This window comes from Gopherus flavomarginatus, chromosome 2, assembly GCF_025201925.1.
Source record: "Gopherus flavomarginatus isolate rGopFla2 chromosome 2, rGopFla2.mat.asm, whole genome shotgun sequence".
In the NCBI taxonomy this organism is placed as follows: Eukaryota; Metazoa; Chordata; order Testudines; family Testudinidae; genus Gopherus; species Gopherus flavomarginatus.
In genome coordinates, this window is record NC_066618.1 from 276,808,578 (window position 1) to 276,830,881 (window position 22,304).

Consider the following 22,304-nt stretch of genomic DNA (forward strand, 5'->3'; position numbering starts at 1 on the left):
ACTGTAAGGTGCCACATCAACACCACAGTGAAAGGAAACTGTATGATACTCTACTCAACAAATTGAGTTAGTGGCCAATAAAGTGAGGAAATGCTTTTTTAGTGGGCTTCTGTAGAGCATTAAACTATAAAAACAAAAGTTTCAGCAATAACACTGACTCAAACTGTAAACCATTCATAAAGCAAGAAACGGAGTCCATTAATAAAGCAAGCATTAGACAGCAAGCATTAGAGTCCATTAATAAAGCAAGCATTAGACAGGGGGTCCCTCACTTGGGGGTGAGGGACCCCCAAGTGGGACAAAACCTATACTCTCCTGGCTAGGAGTATCCGCTATGACACCAAAATATGTTATGGGGAGGCAGTTTGTGACTCCATGGTTAAGGGTGCTTTATGACATGGGCTAAAAATAGAGCATATATTCAAGTTTTTCTTCCTAAGTATATGTTTTCAGTATGAAGTTTCATAGTACCTTTTGATTTTTTTTTATTCAATTTTTAAATAGGAAGTATTTGAAACCAGTTGGGGGCCGAAGTTTGTCAGCAGCAGTCAGACTATTTCTTGTTGAAATATCTACATAAAATTAATAGGGCATAAATCTTAAGTAGATCTGATTTAACAGGTACTTTTGGAAAATATTGTGGATTACGGGCCATTTTCTGCTGCTGTTCTACATAGCTGAAAGTTTATCAGTCAGCAGAATGGGGGGAGAATAATCTTCCCCAAACAAAATCATCATCCCAACACTTAGTTGTGGGAGCATACGGTAGGCATAGGTGCTGGAACTTAGGGGTGCTCCTGCACTCATAGCTTGAAGTGTGATTTCCATTATGTACGAAGTTTACGGTTTGGTTCAGTGCATCGCAGCACACACACACACACACACACACACACACACACACAGTTCCAGTGCCCCTGAAGGTAGGAAGGCTGGAAGGTACTCTTCTAGGTTTCGAATGAGTCACTTGGTAAAGGCAACGTGGAAAGACTGGAGAAGCTAGGGGACAGTTAAGGTTGTGTGGTATGGTAGTGTAAGGTATGTGCACATATGTGGGCAGAAAGTAACATTAGATGGTGTAAGTTAAGTAGGGGGTGTGTGTGTGTGAGAAATATATTCTATGTAAGAGCATGGGAGTATCCCTTCAGTTAGGAACTCCATCAGCATTCTCTTGATGAAGCCATTTAAAAATTTTCAATATTTTGGCCATTTAAAATGCCATAGGGTTAAAACTTTGTATGCATGTTGCCAGCACAGATATATGAGTTTTTCCTTCAGTTACTGAAATCAGTCCTCTTGTTTGTTTCGGCAGTGGCCACAACCGAGCAAAATTCTATGCTTTACATTTGTTTCTTCTTCCTATAATCCCTAGTACAAAACCAGATGAATTCTGAAAGATGTAGTTTTACCAGGAGTTTACTAACAGAGGGACTAATTGCTTCTGGTGTCTGGAAAAAAAGTATGTTTTGAATCAACCCTTATTTTCAGCTTTAAACAACATGTGAGCTTCTGTATTGTTCCCATCAAAACCACAAATGATAATAGAGCCTATTACTCCACAATAGGCATTGATATGTAGATCATGTGATTCCTAGTTAATCCTGGTGTCCTTTTTAAAATCATTTGGGCTCGATCTGCAGAAGTGCCAAGCACCAGCTTCTCTCACTGACGTCAACAGAGGCTGTGGCTGCCCTGGGCTTATGAAAAACAATCAGATCCATCTGTTTGAAACCAGAGTATGTATGTCAGCTCAAGTTTCCTACACAGACAGGACACTGGAACCTCTTTGAAGCTGTAAGAAGTTTAAAAAAAAAAAAAAAAAAAAGTGTCATTACTGCACTAATCCTTTAATCCAGTACGACAACTAGACTTTAGAAGGGACATCTACTTCCAAACTCAAATTTACGTCCTCTGCACAGAATTGCCTCTCTCTCAATTTCTTATATATTAAAACACTCCAAATTTATGGGAGGACTTTTGAGATTGCTCTAAAATTTAACACATGAAGATTCGTTTAAATGAATATTAAGGGCCTAATTTTCTGAAACATCCAGCACTCATTTAGGTACTTAGAATGGACAGATTTTCAGAAATGGTCTGCTATCAGTCCCATTATTCTCCACATCAGCTGCTGAGCACTTCTGAAAAGGAGTGCTGGACACTTTTAAAGTCTCTTGCTTCTTTATCTTACATGCCGCATGTTTGTTTTTAAGGCCCAAGCCCCAGATATGGCAACTTTGAGTGAGAATCAGTGATGTTATTTCAGAATGCTTCATAATATTACCATTGCCCTACTCATTTCAGTGGAATTAAGTTACTTTCAATGGGGTCTTTGCATAGTGGGGAGACTACTCCATAACACTGTTGAAAACCACACACCAATGTCTATTTACAAAGGAAAATTTGGTGAGTCCTCCTGCATGTTATATAAGCAACTGTCTGTCAGCAGTGTTTGAAGTAGTATCTCAATGACTTAGTGTTAGCTCTGGGGAAGAATAGTTTCCATTATCTTCTAGGTAGGAAATCATTCAGCTATAGATCTTTTGTTATTTTCCATGCATCTGACAAATATAGTATATGTCTTTGCTACTCATGTGACAAACTGTAGATCACAACTTAACAGCAGCTTGAAATAACATCTGAGTTAACACATTGGTTATAGCCATGGGTTGAGTTACTGTAAGACCCTTCACATCATATCATCAAGAGGACTCATTTTAACACCCATAGCCACTGGATATCAAGACTGTTCAATGGTTTGCTTCAGCTGACCTTGCTTTTGAGGCTGAACCACAAACTTGCAGGTCATACATCCAGCTGTGGCATGGGTACTGATGTGTGCAGAATTGTTTGAACAAGTATTAGCAGCAGTGCAGCTCCTATAAAGCTGACAACTAAGCAGCAGGTTTGAGTTGTCAGATGCTCTTGCATTGAATATGAAGTTATGAACTTTTCTGAAAATTCCTAAATTATCAGGAGCTTCTAAGCCACCAAGGCTGGATCCTGCTGGAGAAAGAGAGGACCGTGGCTGCCTTTGAACTTCAGGAGTTTTTCCCATTTAACACTAGAGCTGCTTATATTTTTTTTGGAACTTCAGTCTTTGCAAATTAAGCTCAAACTATTGTTGTTCTTTAAGGAGAGCTTTAGGTGAAGTGGTATACCACTGATTAAGGGACTAAATCCTATGGAGGCATATTGCCTTTTGTTCGTTATGTAAATGATTATGACAACACAGAGCCTGGAAATGCTATATCCACCTAGAAGAGTGCCATATCAAATTGGCTGGTTTCACTACATTGGATTATGTGGTCAAAATGCAGTCCGTTTGCAACAGACCGACTGCTTCCAGTAGGACTTCCATCCGATGGCAATTACTCAGGCATGTTTGCATTATCCTTAGTAGAGAAACTGCATGGTAAGAATTAGGCAATGACTACATATACGTAGCAAGAAAAACAGTTTTGAAGAGTTTTGGAGCAGCACCAGCATCACTGCATATTATTTATACTATATTTTGCAAAGTGCCTTTGAAATGGACAAGATTTTAATGTGAGACCATTTAAAGTGTATCATAATTGTTCTGGTACAAGAACAATTCCATGATTAGTTGGATGCTTAAAAATACACATTTGATCAGTATCCAGGCTCCCACATTCACAGATCTAAGAAACAGATTTTAGCTCCCATCCTGCCAGTAAAACCAGCCTGTTGTGCTTAAGTAATATGGTTCAAGAGGATACTACACCAAGACTACACATTCTGAAGCTACTTAACAACAGGTCTAGAAGACCCATACTCTACCTAAACTTACGGTAATAGGTCAAGTTAAGAAAAGGCAGAATCAGTTATTAATTTCTCCTGTTTTGGGGCGACTTAGGTCCTTGGATGTTATTTTAATTCAGCTATTTGTTGCGTACAAATACTGACAGCTTATGAAATATAAAAAAGTTCAGTTTAACATCATTTAGATGAATGTAATAAAGTCATGACAGTCTGAATTTATAAAGCAGCACTAGAATGACAAGGTTTGGAATTTGAAAGTGCTATAGTACACACCAGTTCAGACAGACACCACTCATGCACAACAATGAATGGAGAAAACATTTTTTTAATCTTAAATTTTTCCAACAGCTATGTCAATCCTATAAGATTATGATGCAGACATCAAAATACATATGCCAAAACTCAGTGAAGTTGAAGGAGAACCTGCAGCAATCTTTTAGCTTGGCATTTCATTGCCCTGTGTTTCTAAGTAGACTATTTCCATATGCAGTTTCCATTACGATTAGTGGAGTCATAAGTGATTGAGAATTTCAAAGACATAAGTAGACTCCTTTGATCAGAGCATTTAAAATTTGTTACCAGTTAAAACAAGTTTACTCTTGTCAAATAATATCCTAGAGAGATGCCTTCTTTCATTTTGAAGGGAATGGTTCCCTCTTCACCTGAGCAGGGACTTGAACCCTGGACCCTCAGATTAAAATTCTGATGCTCTATTCTTGTGCAGGGTAGTTTCCCATCATAGAGGGCAACTGAGCTCTTCCATTTATTACATTTGTACATAGAGTCTATTATCTCAAAATTTTACATCTCGTTTCCATTATAAATTAACTTTGATCTACTGGAAGTAACTTGGTTGACATAAAAAACAAGAGCAGATACCCTCATTTGCTGTCTCTTATTGCTATATTCCAGACAATTGGCTGTCCTTGTACTGATCAAACCAAAACAAATGACAATATGTATGTGGAAACCATGAAACACAGGTCTTACTATTACTGCTACAAACATACCAGGCATACTACCTTAACATCTGAGGAGAGACATGCTAAGAGGAAAGTAATAGGAGCCATTTATGTTTCTGCAGCAAAAGCAAGAGGTGCTCTTCTTTATGCAAGAAAAAATCCAGAAGCAACATCCTTTTCAGTTACCTAAATGTCCTTACTAAGTCAGCCACACTGATAAATGTGTTGAGTAGACACCAGTTCTGGGGAAGGAAGGTGAGAGGGAACCTAACAAACTCCTTACTGGGAACACAACTTACTCAAGTCACTGTAAACAAGCAATTTCTTTATGAAAGTTCTCATCCTATTGTTATAATTGGGTATTGTAAATGAAACCCTTTCATTTCAGCTATATTAACCAAGTCAAAGTCAATTACCACAAGCTTCCTTTTTCATGCCAAAGGAAAGAACAGAGACATAAATCAAGACTACTTTCCCCCCCTTCAAAAAAAGACAAAAATGCCTTTTCCATTTTATACGTTTTTCCACTTGGAGCGTGCCTCAGGAGACAAAAATCCTATGTTTCCCAACAAAATATAAACAAAGGTCTCTGTTGTGGCATGTCCTCTCCCTTTTCCACCCAGAAGAGAAGGATGTGAAACTGAAGAAAAAAAAAAAAAACATGACTGACAGCACATCTGCTTCATGCAGTTCCCAACATTAACACCTGCTGATCTCACCCCTTCCCTCCTCCAGTTGGTTGTCTGGTGTCTACTGTTCACAAATCAGCATGACTAGCAGATACAGAAATCTAAGAAGCTATTCTCAGTGACGCTAGACTTGAAATGACCCTGACCAAACAAGTACTGCACAAATTTCTTCTCTAGCTCGTTGAATGAAAATTGTGCACTTGGGAATTACCTGATGAAGTTACATTTATTTTAATGTACTAACTGAACCTATTCAGTAGGCTCTATGAACAAAAAGTCAGGCACAGTGTACAACAATCAATTGCAATATCAGACTAAGTTAACTCTAAAATAAGCCTAATTCTCCATAGTCACATGCACACAGAGCAAAAGTTTAAGTAAACAGGTAACCTATAGGTGAGTCCCAAAGGTCAACAGACTCAGGCTTGTTAACATACCGGTACTCTTCACTATAACCCAGAACTAAAAGGAACAGAGGGGGAGTGGTTTCTAACCATGGTATATAACATAAGGTTAGTGAGATGTACAGTTTATATCATTTACTGTACCTGAGATTGTGCCCTCATCCCAGTCTTCAGATCTTCTGAATCGATTTGCTGTAAATCCTACACAGACGTTAACTCCAAAGGCAAAAGCAAATAAGGATATTACCTGCAAAAGTAAGAGAGCAAAATGATCAAACTAAGCAAAACTAGAATCCAAATTTAAGAGTATTATGACTGAAAAAAGGAGGGACCAGATATATTATTTGAGTTGCTAGTCACTACAGTTCCTATTACTGGAATAGTAAATGACAGCCACAATTTTAGAGTAATCAAAACCAGAAAGGGACTTATGAATAAAACATCTGATTTAAAAGCTCAAATGTTTCTTTTTATAGGAAGTTTTTCAGGAGACACTGGTTAATCCTCCTTTCTACACAAACATGCTCTTTTCCTTTCCTTCCCTACCTGATGTAACTGGAAACAGCTTTGCTTAGCCATACTAGAGAATTCTTGAAAAGCCTTCACAGTATGCTCTCTTTTTCTTTATATTGAGTGCAGTGCTGTTTGCTCCGTGAGTTCAGTCTATTAGCTACAACTAATCCCACCTGGTGAGGTTGACAGGCTCATTTGATTTGTCCAGGGTTGATTTCATCATGTTTCACTCACAAATCGCAGCTCTGAGTGCAAGAAGCTGCAGGCATCATCCTCTTCCCCCCACCCCACCCCAAAATGCACACACACACTTTTATGTGGTTTCCTCATGTTACTGTGGCCAATATCAGTTCATGTTCATTTTATTCTCCTCACAAAAGTAACATGGTTAAAAAAGAAACCCATGTGTTTTCATCTTCCTAGAACGGAAAAATCTCTTGGGCTAGGGAATGAAAATTTCTGTTGCCATCTTCAAACATGAGAAAACTTGCAAGCGAGGATTTCAGTGCAATTAACTTTTAGAGAATTAAAAAAAACCGCACACACAATAACTCCGCTGATTTTGTGAAAGAGCCGCAAGGTTTTCTTACTGGTTTGATAAACTCAGTCACTGGTCTCACACTTGGGAACTACGTCTAAAGTTTCCAAACGGTTCTCATTGCAGAATCCCCAGCAGAGTAGTGAATTCTGATAAAGTTACTTTTCCAGCATTGGGATCCCTTGCATTGCTATACAATGTACTTATGTAACTGCTCGCAACTGCATCCACGCATGTTGAAAACCCAACATAGCTAAAAGAACGTGAAATTTCAACCTCCCCCTTCCTTATTTGCCTTTTAAAAATATATGTATCACAACATTTAGAGTTCAGCAGCTCTGATAAGCAGCTCTCTCTGCAGAGCAGACGATAACGGAGCATGGAATTATGATTCACGCTGGTGGTTTAAATGTTATTTGCTAAGGCAAATTATTTACCAAGGCAAATTATTTACCAAGTTAGTTCACCACATTTTTTATCTCCTGAAAGCGTCTTTTACTAACAACTATACTTAAAGGGACAGAGTCACAATTTGTCAGTCTAACCGCGGACTTTCCTAGCTTCCTGGAGAGTCATCACATATTAGAGGGTTTGCACGAAGGAGTCCAGTAAGACTTTTTTTTTTTAAATAAACCAGTTTAAACACATACCATAGCGCTTCCATTAGAAGCCGCGCTCAAGCAATAACCACTCTCACTTCGTAGCCTCACCTTCCTAGGCAGGGCTAAAACCCACCCTTGTTTACTAGCCACACCTTATCGCACAGCCCTTAACAGAAGCCGCCCTCGATTCTTTTTCATGCGGGTGTGAACAGAAAGCGGTCTCCTGGCGCTGCTGTATGTTCGCCACGCAAACCACAGGGGGCGTAATCACGGGGAGCGGAAGCCAAGGCGGCTTCTGTTCTCAATGAAATGTTGCAGACGATTGAAAAAAAGAGACATGCTCGATTTACTCCACAGCCAGTGCTAAACCAACCGGAGCATGCGTGCTACGGTGCAAGGTCCCTGAGTAGATAAGTCAAGAGTCGAGCCCATATTTTACTCTGCCCCAGTTTGGCTGGTTTGAAAATGACGTGGATGGTCGGATTACAGACTGCACTGCATGCTGAAGTCCACTTCTCCATCCAGGCTTGCGCGGATCCCTGCAGCGAGGTGCTGCTTGGCAACATTTTAACAGGGCTCCCACAACAAAGTTTGCCCCTAGCCCGCGATAAATCTTGTGTGCGCGAAAGTTGTGTCATGATGTGCCTGCGCTCACACAGAGCAGGGGGGAAGGACTGAGGAACCGATTCATTTTTCTCCCTCCCCACGGAAACAAAAAGGCTTTCTCATAACCAACCGAGGAGGCATCACCTCTTGGCAAAGCAACTTGTATGAAGCTGCGCTTCGCTAGAAATGTTTCTGTTTTGTTCCTGAAAATATATACTACGTGACTGATAGAACAAGACACGATGTTCAGCTAGTGTAACTGGAAATGAGAGTGAGTGGAACTTGCAAGGTGTCCTTTAAAGAAACCATTCTCCCATTTGATGCAATCTGCTGCAAATATGTGCTCTTTGGAGGTGCTTTCTGAGCACCCAAAATAAAAGGCATCTCTGGCTGGGGTGATTTAGTAATTAACCGAGAGACGGTGAGCTAAATTGGGGCATTAAAAATCACGCCAATTTAGTAGCACTATTTTAACAGGGAGCTCCTAACCTAAGAGCATCTGATTATCTGTTGTATTCCTTCATTTTCTTTGTTGATAGGGACACAAAGTTCCAGACATAGCTGCATAAACAACTGCAACAGCTGAAGGCAGTACTCATGTATGAGGGTTTACAGATTTTAAAGTTGCTAACGTGCTGCACTTAATTTCAGAATCTAAACCCATAACAGAAGGAAGAAAAGCAGCTAATCCTTTAATCTATTCACCACACAGCACACATTTTCAGAGGTGCTATCCTCGTAGACCTATAGAATTTAACATCTTTAGCTCCTGTTGCAGTTTGACCTTGACACAAATTTGGCTAAGTGGACCATATAAAAACACTTGGCATTTCTAAACGCTGTTGTACAATGTAATCCATGAACATATTTTGCTGTGTAACAATAGCAATGTATCGTAAGAATTATAAGAGAAAGCCGAAGTCATCACAGAGCAAATTTGTAACAGACACTGCGTGTCAAAATTAATGAAGTCCTTGGTCCAGTGGCCAGGACATGGGACTGGGATTCAGGATTTCTGAATTCTATTACAATCTCTGCTACCGACTCACCCAGTAAGTCATTTACAATCACATTTTCAGAACTAGTTTCTGATTGTACGGGCCCAAGCTGAGACACCTTTGGCCTGATTTTCCAAGATGCTGAACACCTGCAGCTACCCTTGACTTCTGCTGAAGTTGTAGATGTCTCAGTACTTCTGAAAATCAGCTCCAATATGTCTGAAAACTGGAGGCCCAGAAAACTGAAGTATTAAAAATCAGTGACCACATTTTTAAATATTGGATTTGGGGCAGAGGGGGGGATTTGAAACTTTGTGTCTTATGGATAGATCCTAAACTGATGTAAATTGGCATAGCTCCACTGAAGTCAATGGAGCTGCGCTGCTATACACTAGATGAGGATCTGAGTTTAAGTTTCCTGTTTTGTAATGTGAGTATAATGCTGTTTACCATCCTTCATCATGTCCTTTAAGATCTATGGGTGGTAAGCACTGTATACTCCTGGGGGAATTGCAGAATTTTGCAGAAATTAATGTGGTGCGTGCAGGACTTCCTTTCCCCCCCACAGAAATGGCCTGCAGTGCTTCTGGCCACCACTAGGGGCCTCTGGACTTGGCAAAGCCCAGCTCATGCATAGAAGACGCTGCCAGGGGAAGGAGGAGGGAGCGACAGAGTGCCTGGCAGCTGCAGTCCCCAGCATGCCCTGAGGAAACTCCATGCAAGCCTGGGACCAAGTATTAGGCTGTTTTCCCCTCTGGATCCCTAAGCTCTGTGGGAGAAGTGGGGCAGGTGTCTGGGCTGGAGGGGGCCATGGCTGGGCTGTGGGTGGGATAGGGTGCAGGTATCTGGGCAAGGAGGGTCCATGTGGCTGGGCTCTGGAGGCAAAGGGGTCTGGGATCTGAGCTGGGGGAGGAATGGCTGGGGCTGGTGGGGACGGGCTAGGGGTATATTGGCTGGGGGGCATTGTGGTTGGGCTCTATGGGGGAGGGGTTGTGGGTGTCTGGCCCCCCAGCTGGGCTCTGGCAGGGAGGGAAAGGGGCAGAGAAACAGGAACTGGGTTGTCATACGGGTTTCTTTAACTCTCCGCTCCTGAGGGAATTTTTGTGATGTCTGTATTGTTGCCGATATACTTGCTGATAGGTATTTTGAAATAAATTACCAAAATAATTGAAACTGGTGTGATTAGGTAGTGTTATTTTGACAAATAAAAGTTGCAGAATTTTAAAATATTTGTGCAGAATTTTTAATATTTTATCACAGAATTCCCCTAGGAGTAACTCTAAACGTGCTAATTTTATCATTTATTATACTTTTTCTGTGATATTGGCTACATGTTTTCTAGTAGTTCTGATCTGATCACACATTCACACTGATAATCTGACAGTCGCTTTTTCTGTAATGAAGATTCTGCCTCAAAGCATCCTAGTAACACAGGAGGAATTCATTAACATGAACAAAACTACTAATCCTTATTTAAGCAGGGGTCTTCAGCAATTAATTGTCATTTTACTGGGAACACAAGAATAACTCCACCAATCAAAAAACACACATTTTTTAAAGACAGAAAAAAAGCATAAGTAATGTATGAATAAGTTATTGTGTATGACCAGCATTATCTAATGGAAAGAAAAATACAGTGCAGAGGTACAAAGAAAGTCTTACAATTAAAATGAAATACATTTTAAATTAGTTGCATAAGAATCCACAGGAATTAATATTGCATCTATAAGCTACTCTTATTGAGTATTTGAGGTTGAAGTATAAAGTCAGATGTAACTGAATAAGCAAAAAGAAACACGCAGAAGATAAATTTCAAGAATTTAGGACGCTTCAGCATGTGAGTAACTGTACTCATATGTCTAGTCCCATTGCATTCTACTCATATGAGTAAAGTTACTCACAAGCTTCAGTGTTTGCGGGATTGTGCCCTTAGCTTTTTTCTGCTGTTTAACATACAGCCATGTTACTGCTTACTGTATTACTCCCAGAATGCAAAGCATTAAATTAGCACTGTGACACTGCACCTCATATTCTTCATAGTGATATTATTATGATATGATTATGGCATAATCATGATGCATTGTGTACAAGACAGGTCATGTAAGGTATCATGGGAAAAGTTATGATTTGCTGAATATGATTATCCTATTTGTATGCATGTATCACTTTTGTATCTGAAGTTATGAATATTGACTATGTATCTGTATTTCACATATAGTCCAATCCGGGTGACACCCAGTAGGCAAGACCCTTCCAGTCTAAATAGCTGGTTGTGAAGGGCCCATTCAGGGTAATGAGCCATTAGGGAAAACAATAGGCCTTAGGAGAAGCTTATCCCCCACCCGGTGAGCCCTCCTGTGGATGTTTCAGCCAGCCTGTAAGTAATGGCTGCTATGACTCTGCAAGGGCATGCGACCAGCCCACATGACTCTGGACTCCATTTTGGGGATCTGTATTTTTCCGCAAACTGGGCTGGGAACTGCTTTTCGAACAAAGGATTTCCACCATATGCTAAAGCTATATAAGGTGGGGAGTGACATTATCTGTTGTTCTTCACTCCCCACACAAGAGAACACCTGGAAACATAAGGAACAAAGACTGAACTGGGGGAAGTGCTGGACCCAGGCTAAAGGGATTTCTAGCCTGTGTATGGAAACCAGGGGATTCCAAGCTGCAAAGCAAGTGAAGATTGTGCCTTGAGAATCTGCAAGCCTGCTTGTATCATCAGTCAGGGTGAGAGATTACTAGTATGGTAAACTTAGTTTGTGTTTTGTTTATTTACTAAGTAATCTGCTTTGATCTGTTTGCTATCACTTATAATTATTTAAAATCTGCTTTGAAGTTAATAAACTTGTTTGTATTTTAACCTGAACCAGTGTGCCTTTAAGTGAAGTGTCTGGGGAGAGATCTCAGCTTGGTTACCACAAGTGTGCATATTCCTCTCCACATTGAGGGAAGGACAGATATATTCATGAGCTTACACTATACAGATCCCTGGGCAGTGCAAGATGATATAATTTTTGGTTTATACTCCAGACGGGAGTGCGTGCCTGGGGAGTGGGGAAACTGCCTGGGGTCTACTGCTTACACTCTGCCCAGCTGGGTGAGTGGTGCCACCTGCTGTCATTTTGGGTGAGGCTGCCTGTGTCAGTTGTGTACAGCAGACTGCATCCCAGGGTGACAACTCATCACAAGCCCCTAGGTCGCTCTTGAAATGAAACATTAAGATTGTAATAATCCAGCAGAATGACTAGGATTTCTTTTCTACCATTCAACAGTATTACCATAAGAGATGCAATATATAAGAACTTGTATAAGACATTATTAATAAATACTATATCTTAACAACAGGAGAAAATCCTGTGAAACTAGGAATGTTTGTTCTGAATCACAGAGTAACAGTAACAGTATCCCCTCATACCAGTCCTAGAGGGTGGACAGGAAGCAGCACTCACTAGGAACTGTGATCATCCAAAATGCTAGATGCATACACGAGAAACCAAATTCAAACAGCCCATATTTAAAAACTACATAAACTCAGTCCCAAAGTAAGATCAGTTCTCCATTTCCTTCCCCCTCAAACAAAATCCTTGAGTGATCATTCGGTGAGCCTACCAATGTACTTTGAAGGTCACCAGTTTCAAGCTGTGACTGACCAATTATAGAAGCAAAATCCAGAGATAAGGGCACCTCATTAAAAACACCCTGTTCCACTCCTTAGATAAGCAAATATAGGTCATGTTAGCAAAAGCAACACAACTGAAGAAGTAACATACAGCAAGAAAAGCAGATTCTTGGGTAGCCAGGACCCTAACCATATTTATAAGGCTTCATTGATCAAAATCAACACCTTGGATAACACCCGAATAAGCCAGAGGCCTACAGACTCAATTTCTCTCTCCCGTTCATCTAATATTAGGAATGTAGTTGGGGTAGTGGTTGCGACAGTATCAGATCTAGAAGAAGAGATGGTGAGATGTCTAGAAACAGGTAGTGGCTGGGGTGTAAGCAAGCCAAGAGTTTGGAAGAAATTGGCTGGAATGAGAAAGGGCGTAGGCAGGAGGTGGATGTGAGCGGGCAAAGTAGTGAATGGGGTGGAAGTTTGCAGTGGGTTTTTTTTGTTTTGTTTTGTTGTTTGTTTCTTGAGGGAGGCTATACAGAGATTTTATTTAATCAGGTTTATTATTTACAGCTGAGATCATTTTCACGTACTATTTAGCTACCCCACATGGCTACATTATTTCCAAACTAATTTAAGATCTACAATATAACAGTTCACTCAACACATAAAACAGCTCTTCATAGAAAAAAAAATGAAAATTAATTGTAGAACAGTAGTGCATACATTTTACTCCTGAAAAGCCAGCTTTATTTTAAAACACTAACATTTGGAAGATTGGATCTCTGAATTTGAGGAGCTCAAAGATACACATTTGTGATTTTAAAATTATTTTGGTTAGTAGTCATTTCATAGAATTTATCTTTAAAATGTACTGGAATTCACCTATGTTTTTAAAAAACTGACACTGGTGAGAGGTAAGAATTAATATATTAGCCATCAAAAATTAAATACAGCTGGCTTCCTTTGTACAACTTTAGCCAAAAAAGCTCCCCATAGTGAAGATTTAAAGGATTCCATATATATGTAAGTATCAGTCAGTTAATGCTTAGAGGTAATCTACCAAATTAGGCACACTTCCTTTCACTTTCATGTCAACCAAATTAATCTTGATAGGCAAATGGTTCTGAAATTAGAAAGTTTGTTAGGATACTAAAACATATTTAGATACATGAATAGCAGGTAAAATAGTGAGCCACAGGTAAGTACGTGGGTATGTGGAAAGCCAAGTTGCTTTGCCCATCACTGATATACATTACAGCTGTCCTCATTTCTGCAGGGTGTGTTTTAGCTAAGTCTGCACAGGCAGGAAAACTACTGCAATAAACCAGGTCCATTCACCTTCCAAGTAAATAAGAGATTCATGCTTTGGTTTGCATTATCTTCTATGTGTAGGGTCCTCCAATGGTAAGAAGCTTATAAGCAGGATCCCAGCTCCTCCTACGCAACACTACACAGGCACAGGTACATGCAGCATGCCCAGCAGCTACATGGCAGCAAATGCCAGTATTGCCCAGCTAACATATCATGATTTCTTGTAGCTTCTTTACAACTAGAGCCTCACACCCCTCTGAATAAATGTCCATTGGTGGGTCAAACTGCCATACAATTGGTGCTGGCCGTTTTGCAGCAGCTGAGGAGCACACAATAATTGTTAGTATCTTTGAACGCTTAGTATTCTCCCAGCGTGTGAAGGAGAGACAAGGACTGAGGACAGAGTGCAGGATGCATGAGGAGGATTGGCTTTAGTCTGTGCAGAGCAGTTTGTTAGCAGGTAATACACCAGGATCCATGGTGCGGCTCGTTTTCATACCTGCATAAGCTTCAAGGAATTTACAAAGGGTGGCTATGTCCTAACAGGTCACACAGGGTACATAAGAGCTGTTGCAGGTTGTGGATGGAGAGGAGTTTACACCTTTTCAGCTCAGAAAGATAATGCTGTAGAATATAAATACAGCTAACGATATAATCAATGACCTATATACTTGATAGATTGGTGTAAAATGTTAGGGCACGTGAAAAACTTCAGACAGCTAATAAGCAGAACCATGAATAAATTGAAAAAATACAAACTAATCATAAGAAGGGCATGAGAGAGACCTAAAGTTCTTATTGATATGTTAATAAGTTGAGCTGGGCAGAGACAAAGAGAAGCCATTAGTGGAGATTGGGAATGTAATGTCACATCCCAGGGTCATTGGAAATGGTATGACAATTAGAGAAACATCTGCGGTTATCTTTTTCTCTTGCATGCAACATTTTGTAAAAATTATATGTATTCTATTCTACATAGATTCCTATACTGGGTTCACCACCATAGCATCTGAGCAACTTTCCAAAATGTGTTAAGCAACATGATTAATCGCTTCTCGGCGAGCTAAGATCAAGCGTAGTATCTATCACATGTAGTTTGTTCTCTCACCCTTTCTCCCCATCCTGAACACAGCAGAGGCAGGAGTTGAACTCTGTACCTTTGATAGCCTAGACAAGGATCAAAACTCTGTGCCAGGAAGGCATTTCAACTAAATTTTAATTATATACATTTATCAGCCAGAAATATACGTTCACACATATATATATTTATAATTTTACCATAAATTAATAATGTTACTCACTTTTTCAATTATTTGCATTATTCTCAAGAAAAAACATCTATAATTATTTTACCAAACCCTCTGTCAATTCATAAATATGTTGATATTTCCCAATTAGAAGTATCCTTTGAAAGAAAATATTTAGCTACCAAAATTAAGATATCAATAATAATAATAATAATACATAAAATCCTCAACAAACCATGGGTGAAATCCTGGTTCTACCAAAGTCAATGGCAAAATTATCATGAATTTGACCCAATATATTTTGTTATGTGGCCAATATAAAGTTAATATTGCATATTCATTTCTTTGCTTTTAAGTGTTTGGGGTTTGTAATTGATACCATTGGTCAGCATCTTGTGTGGCACTTAGCAACCATAAGTTACCTTCAAAACGATTGTTTGCTTTTCAAAAATAGCCAAAGGAATGAATTACATAAGCATACACTCTTAATAACATACATGCATTATATATAGTACTATGTAACTGTCCCATGGATGTAATTCATAAAATCATGTGTCTGAAAAAAGGACTGTCAAGCAATTAAAAATTTAATCGCGATTACTCACCCTGTTAAACAATAATAGAATATCATTTATTTAAATATTATTATGGTTTTCTACATTTTCAAATATATTGATTTCAGTTGCAACACAGAATATAAAATTTATAGTGCTCAATTTATATTATTATTTTCATTACAAATATTTGTACTATAAAAAAGAAACTAAATAAATAGTATTTTTCAATTCACCTAATACAAGTATTGTAGTGCAATCTCTTTATCATGAAAGTTTAACTTACAAATGTAGAATTATGTGCAAAAAATAACTGCATTCAAAAATAAAACAATGTAAAACTTTAAAGCCTACAAGTCCACTCAGTCCTACTTGTTCAGCCAATCCTCAGACAAACAAGTTTGTTTACATTTTCAGGAGATAATGCTGCCCACTTCTTGTTCACAATGTCACCTGAAAGTGAGAACAGGCATTCACATGGCACTGTTGTAGCCGGTGTCACAAGATCTTTATGTGCCAGATGCATTAAAGATTCATATGTCCCTTCATGCTTCAACCACCATTCCAGAGGACATGCATCCATGCTGATAACGGGTTCTGCTCGATAACCATCCAAAGCAGTGCAGACTGAAGTAAGTTCATTTTCATATCTGAGTCAGATGCCACTAGCAGAAGGTTGATTTTCTTTTTTGATGGTTCGGGTTCTGTAGTTTCCGCATTGGACTATTGCTCTTTTAAGACTTCTGAAAGCATGCGCCACACCTCATCTCTCTCAGATTTTGGATGGCACTTAAGATTCTTAAACTTTGTGTCAAGTGCTTAGCTATCTTTAAAAATCTCGCATTGGTACCTTCTTTTTGTTTTGTCAAATCTGCAGTGAAAGTGTTCTTATAATGAACAACATGTGCTGGATCAGCAGCCAAGACTGATATCACATGAAATATATGGCAGAATGAGGGTAAAACAGAGCAGGAGACATACAATTCTCCCCCAAGGAGTTCTGTCACAATTTTAATTAATGCATTTTTTTTAACGAGCATCATCAGCATGGAAGCAGATCCTCTGGAATATAGCCAAAGCATGAAGGGGCATATGGATGTTTAGCATAACTGGCACATAAATACCTTACAATGCCGGCTACAAAAGTGCCATGCGAACGGACTTGTAGGCTCTAAAGTTTTACATTGTTCTGGTTTTGAGTGCAGTTATGTAACAAAAAAAAATCTACATTTGTAAGTTGCACTTACATGATAAAGAGATTGCACTATAGTATTTGTATGAGGTGAACTGAAAAATACTATTTCTTTTGCTTGCCATTTTTACAGTGCAAATATCTGTAATAAAAATAATGCTATAAAATGAGCACTGTCAACTTTGTATACTGTGTTGTAATTGGGATCAATATATTTGAAAATGAAGAAAACATCCAAAAATATTTAATAAATTTCAATTAGTATTCTATTGTTTAACAGTGCAATTAAAACTGCCATTATTCGTGATTAATTTTTTTGAGTTAACTGCCATTAATCGACAGCCCTAGAAAAAAGCTGAAAATGGGGACTCTTGTTTCTATGCACTGTGTTGCAATGAGCAATGTTGCTGGTTGGACATGTTCCCCACATCTTATGTGCAGAGCTGCCTTCTGGCTGGAGGCACAACCACCTCTTGGTTACCATCCTGCCATAATTCCAACATTCCATCTGGTTCTCACAGGGCCCTGGGATGACTGAACCTGGCGATATTCTAAAACACAAAGAGCTCTCAGCCATGCTTGTAGCTGTTCCCATCATTTCACACTGACTCAACAGACATTCTACCTGCTGGAAGGTTTGTGCTGATTTGTGCAGATGGTGAATGAGAGGCTACGTGTGGTAAGGGTTATTGTGCATGCTAGTTGTGTTGATTCATGTGTGGGTTGAGTTGTTCTGGGAGAGTTGTGTGGATGGTGAAGGAGAGATATGTGTTGCAATGAGGAGCTGTATGTGTTTGGAGTTATTGTGTGTGTTTGTTGTGTGGGTGGTTGTGTAGGACTGTGGCAGTTGGGCCAAGTAATTCACCAATTGTGCAGTGTCCCTCATACAACCAAAGATACTATTTCAAGAAAATTTGCTATAGAGTAAGGGTGGTGATTGTTTGAGTTATCACTGATATTACAGTAGTGTAGGACTTGTCATGGCACAGATACATGACTTACAGAAGCTGAAAGCTGGGACTGTCACATGGGTATAATTTGTAAGGTCAAAATGGCTGAAAATTTAAAAAAACCTGTATGGTAACAGAGCACAAAACTCATTGATGATTGAACCTGGTGATAGTCTAAACAAAAAGAGCTCTCACTCATTCTTGTAATTGTTTCCATTACTTCCCACTGATTCAATGGATTTTCTATGCTTCAGAGTGTCACACAGAGTGACAATCCTGGAATCTTATTATACAAAAATGTGTGTGAAATACCTTATATTTAGCTATAGCTGTAATGCACCATCATTAATTCCTGATCTGAACTTTATGAATGATAAAGCTTAGAGATCTAAAGATCTTAGCACCATAGAGACTAAAACAGGGTAGATAAAACATAAGACACAGCAAGGCCAGCAGCACCATTATGGTTCTGTCTAAAGCCTGCTCATCTCTTCTTGCCCAGGGGAGGCTAATAAATTGAGTCCCCAGGCTCACAGAGTGGCCTAGTGCCTCAGCAAAGGAAGCTGTTGATAGGCCTTCCTATTTTCCCTAACTTCCCCCAAAACAAGTGGGAGGCCCATCCAACTGAATGCAGTGCATTTTGTATTTGTTCTGACTGGGTCTAAACTAGCCAGTATAAGCTCGGGACACATTTACAGGACACCTGGTAGCTTGCTTCACAAACATGGCTCCTGGAACAGTGCTTAAAGTGGCCCGAGAAAGGTGGGCGGTCTATCTGGGAGCCGCAGCTTTGGTAAAACTGTGATTAAAGTGCACCCCTCAGTGACCCAGCTTGATTTTTACTTTATTTTTCCCAGCCAGGTCTGCAAGCTCTTGTGACTCCCTCCACTTTAAGCACTGCTTGGAACACATATTGGAAAGGTCTAGGGCTTCCCACCAGTCTCCCTGCAGAATGTGCCACCGGTAAAAGAAAAAAAATCTAGTCAGTCACAGATAGGGGACAATTAAATGCACCTTGTTGAAATAAGAAGCCCAAATTGACTGGTAATGAACAGCTGACTTTCATCCGCCAATCAAGCCTCAAGACTGTAAACTCTTTGGGCCAGGAACCATCTTTTTGTTCTATTTGCACCTAGCACAATGGGGTTCTGGTCCCATGACAAGGGCTCTTAGGTGCTACAGTAATACAAATAATAAATAACATTAACAATAATTAGGAAGAGAGGCGTTTCTCTTTTTTCTAGAGGCTCAGTTTTTGAAATCTGAAAAGTAACGAATTCAGACTGTAATCCTTCCTCTCTCAGGGGGTTCTCTGAATTGCCAAGGTATACGCACACCAGGCAGTGCTTCCTATCGCACTTCGACTGATACAGCTGTAGTACTTAAGCGCTCCAACTGCCTAGGGTAACCCAGGCATACCACCTCTGAGACCCAGGGAACTGTCTCTCCCTGGCAATCTATATCACTCCACAGCAAGAGGAACATTCAGCAGCAGATTCATCACACTAACCAATAACAGCTCATCCAATTCATCACTAGGTCAACCCAAATAATCAGAATATGACAGTATTCACAGCTGCCAAGTTCTCTGCAGCTGTGTGTGTTGTTTCTGACAAACAAAAGTGAGAGAAAGCTTTAATTTCCCACTCCCCACACAACAGGCAAGGGAGCCCAAGCCCTTTCCAGAGCCATTGGTGCAAATGGGAGGCAGAAGCCAATCCCATCAGACTCCCCATAAGAAGGTGATGCTGGACTCCTCTCCCACACAAGAAAAGAAAGACAAACAGTGAAAGGATTTGAAATGTAAAGTATTAAGTCGGGATTTCATTTTAACAACATTCCTTGTTCCCTTTCTCTTTAGCTGGAGAGAGTTTTTAGAAGGAAAAACCCATTGTTTTGACAGTTTTTATATGGTACCAAAGATAGTAATAATTGTCCTTTTGGGAAAAAGAGAAGAAGTTAGCTGAGATGGGCTGGACCTGTTGCTGTTGCGGTTGTTGTTAAGTCTGATCCTGTTTCACTCCAAGTAGTGTTTGGGATTCAGCAGGAGTCAGTAGACGTAGCGATGACATCGGGGTCCCTCTCTCTGGCCTGGTTGAGTCAGGATGTCTCTCAGCCTCAGCATAACAAAGGCCCAGGGTCCTGGGAGACGGCAGCAATAATTGTGATGCTCTTTCCAGCAGTCAATTTTATCCCCAAAATCTTACTTTTTTTAAGGAGCCACAAGTAGAATGGTGGGCAGAATAACCCACCCCTTCATTATTTTGTCTATCAATTAGGCCTAGTTTTCAACACATCGGTTTTGGTTCACTGATTTTTAGTTCCACACTTTTCTTTTTCACCAAGCATAATCATAACACAGACCTTGAGTTATAGTGGTAAGCCTTTTGTTTGGACTATTTCAGTCTTCCCTTTGTAACTGTTCTCATCAGCATTTGTCATTATAAATTATTGTGACATCTTATGAACTTTCACATACTTTTTACTGTAGAGTTTACAATTCGGGTAAATTTGTATGCCTAATGATTACAATATGACCCAAATTACTGGGCTTGAGCTACTTCAGAAAGAACTTTCACAACTGGGATCAGGATTGAGGGACTGAGGGCTTGTCTACATCAGAAAGTTGCAGCGCTGGTGAGGGAGTTACAGCGCTGCAACTTAGGAGGTGTACACATCTGCAGGGCACCACCAGCGCTGCAACTCCCTGTTTGCAGCGCTGGCCGTACTCCCGTTTTGTCTCGGGTGTAGAGGATCCAGCGCTGGTGATCCAGCGCTGGTAATCAAGTATAGACACTTACCAGCGCTTTTCTTGACCTCCGTGGAATAAGCAGGTATCCCAGCATACCTGAGGAAGCCTCTGGTAATCAAGCTGGTCTCCTTCCCCGGTTTGCTCTCGCGTTCCCCGAACCCCGAGCAAGCAGGTCTCCTTCCCTGCGGTTTGCAGGGTGGTTCGGGGAACGCGAGAGCAAACCGCGGCGAAGCTGGTCTCCTTTCCCGGTTTGCTCTCGCGTTCCCCGAACCCCCGAGCAAGCAGGTCTCCTTCCCTGCGGTTTGCAGGGGGGTTCGGGGAACGCGAGAGCAAACCGCGGTGAAGCTGGTCTCCTTTCCCGGTTTGCTCTCGCGTTCCCCGAACCCCCCTTGAAGCCGCCCAACAGCGCTGCAGTGTGGCCACATCTAACACCACTTGCAGCGCTGGTTGCTGTAAGTGTGGCCACTCTGCAGCGCTGGCCCTATACAGCTGTACTAATACAGCTGTAACAACCAGCGCTGCAAAATTTTAGATGTAGACATGGCCTCAGAAGACCCGCCCCCCGCCCCAGTTGTGAATGATGAACCAGTCAACAAGGAAAAAGTGGCTAAAGAAAAGAAATGAGTGAGAGAAAGAAAAAAAGGGATAAGTCAGAGGATTTACTAGCAGCAGTGAAGGTGGTGAACTAGATGGGAATCGCAAGTACTGGTGATAGCTGAGATGGCTTGACCTTCTTTAGATGGTACTAAAATTTGCAACTTAGAATGTCTACTCCATCTTTACTGTGTGCTGATGGCAGATCATCTTTCAGCTTTTGGAGGGGCAGGATTTGAATCTAATCAGGATTCAGGAAACAAGACTGTTCCAGGTGTGGCATTTTGGGAGTTCATAGGAATTGAACGAGAAACCCATCTTTTTGGCCCTCAGAGCCTGATACTTATGGTGGAGTAGGGATACTGTTTTATACCAATGTGGTATCTGTGGAGAGGATGCTAGCAATTGCAGCCAGGAATTGATTTATTAGTTGATTTCTGTTGTATGGATCTGATGTATCATTGCATCACCATCAATAGCTCACAACACCAGAAGCTGAGGAAGGATCTTTTTATAGAAGTTGCTTCTTTTTTACTGATGTCTCGACAATTGTCTTTTATGAGGATTTTAGTTGTTTAGCTGCAGTGATTGACCAACTGAAAAAACCTAACGGGTTTGGAGCTGATGAAACTTATTTACAAACACTGTGTGCTACCTTTGGATTAAAGGATGTTTTGGGGCATCCTCATTAAAGGAGGGGACATTTACATTTATTAGAGGGCAATTGGGTAGTCAATTGGACAGTGTGTATGTCAGTGATCAGACGATGTGCGGTGCAAACTGTAGTATTTTCCAACCACTGCTTGGTCCAAGCTGGTGAGTACAGAACAGTGACTTTTGGCCATGTGTATTGGAAATTAAATACTTGTTCATTTAATAATATAGTAGCAGTTAGGAAGTTTGAAGGCATCTTCATGGAATGAGAAAGGGTTGAGGAGTTTTATGCATCCCAGATGGAATGGTGGGAACTGACAGAGAAGAGCTTACTGA

At 40.3% G+C, this 22,304-nt stretch overlaps 1 protein-coding gene across 3 annotated transcripts in view; it reads right to left on the bottom strand.

Annotated features, from left to right (window-relative positions):
- ENPP2 (ectonucleotide pyrophosphatase/phosphodiesterase 2) overlaps positions 1-22,304 on the bottom strand; it is a 113,768-nt gene that overhangs the window by 61,964 nt on the left and 29,500 nt on the right. The window contains exons 1-2 of one of the 3 annotated variants that reach the window (XM_050940759.1): positions 7,537-7,685; positions 5,980-6,082 (exon numbers count right to left, since the gene is read on the bottom strand). In XM_050940759.1, coding sequence (XP_050796716.1) covers positions 5,980-6,082; positions 7,537-7,539 — 106 coding nt within the window. In that variant the 5' untranslated portion in view covers positions 7,540-7,685. Of the gene's footprint in view, positions 1-5,979; positions 6,083-6,381; positions 6,504-7,536; positions 7,686-22,304 lie in introns of those variants that run through there. The other 2 variants (XM_050940757.1, XM_050940758.1) reach the window with 2 other exon arrangements.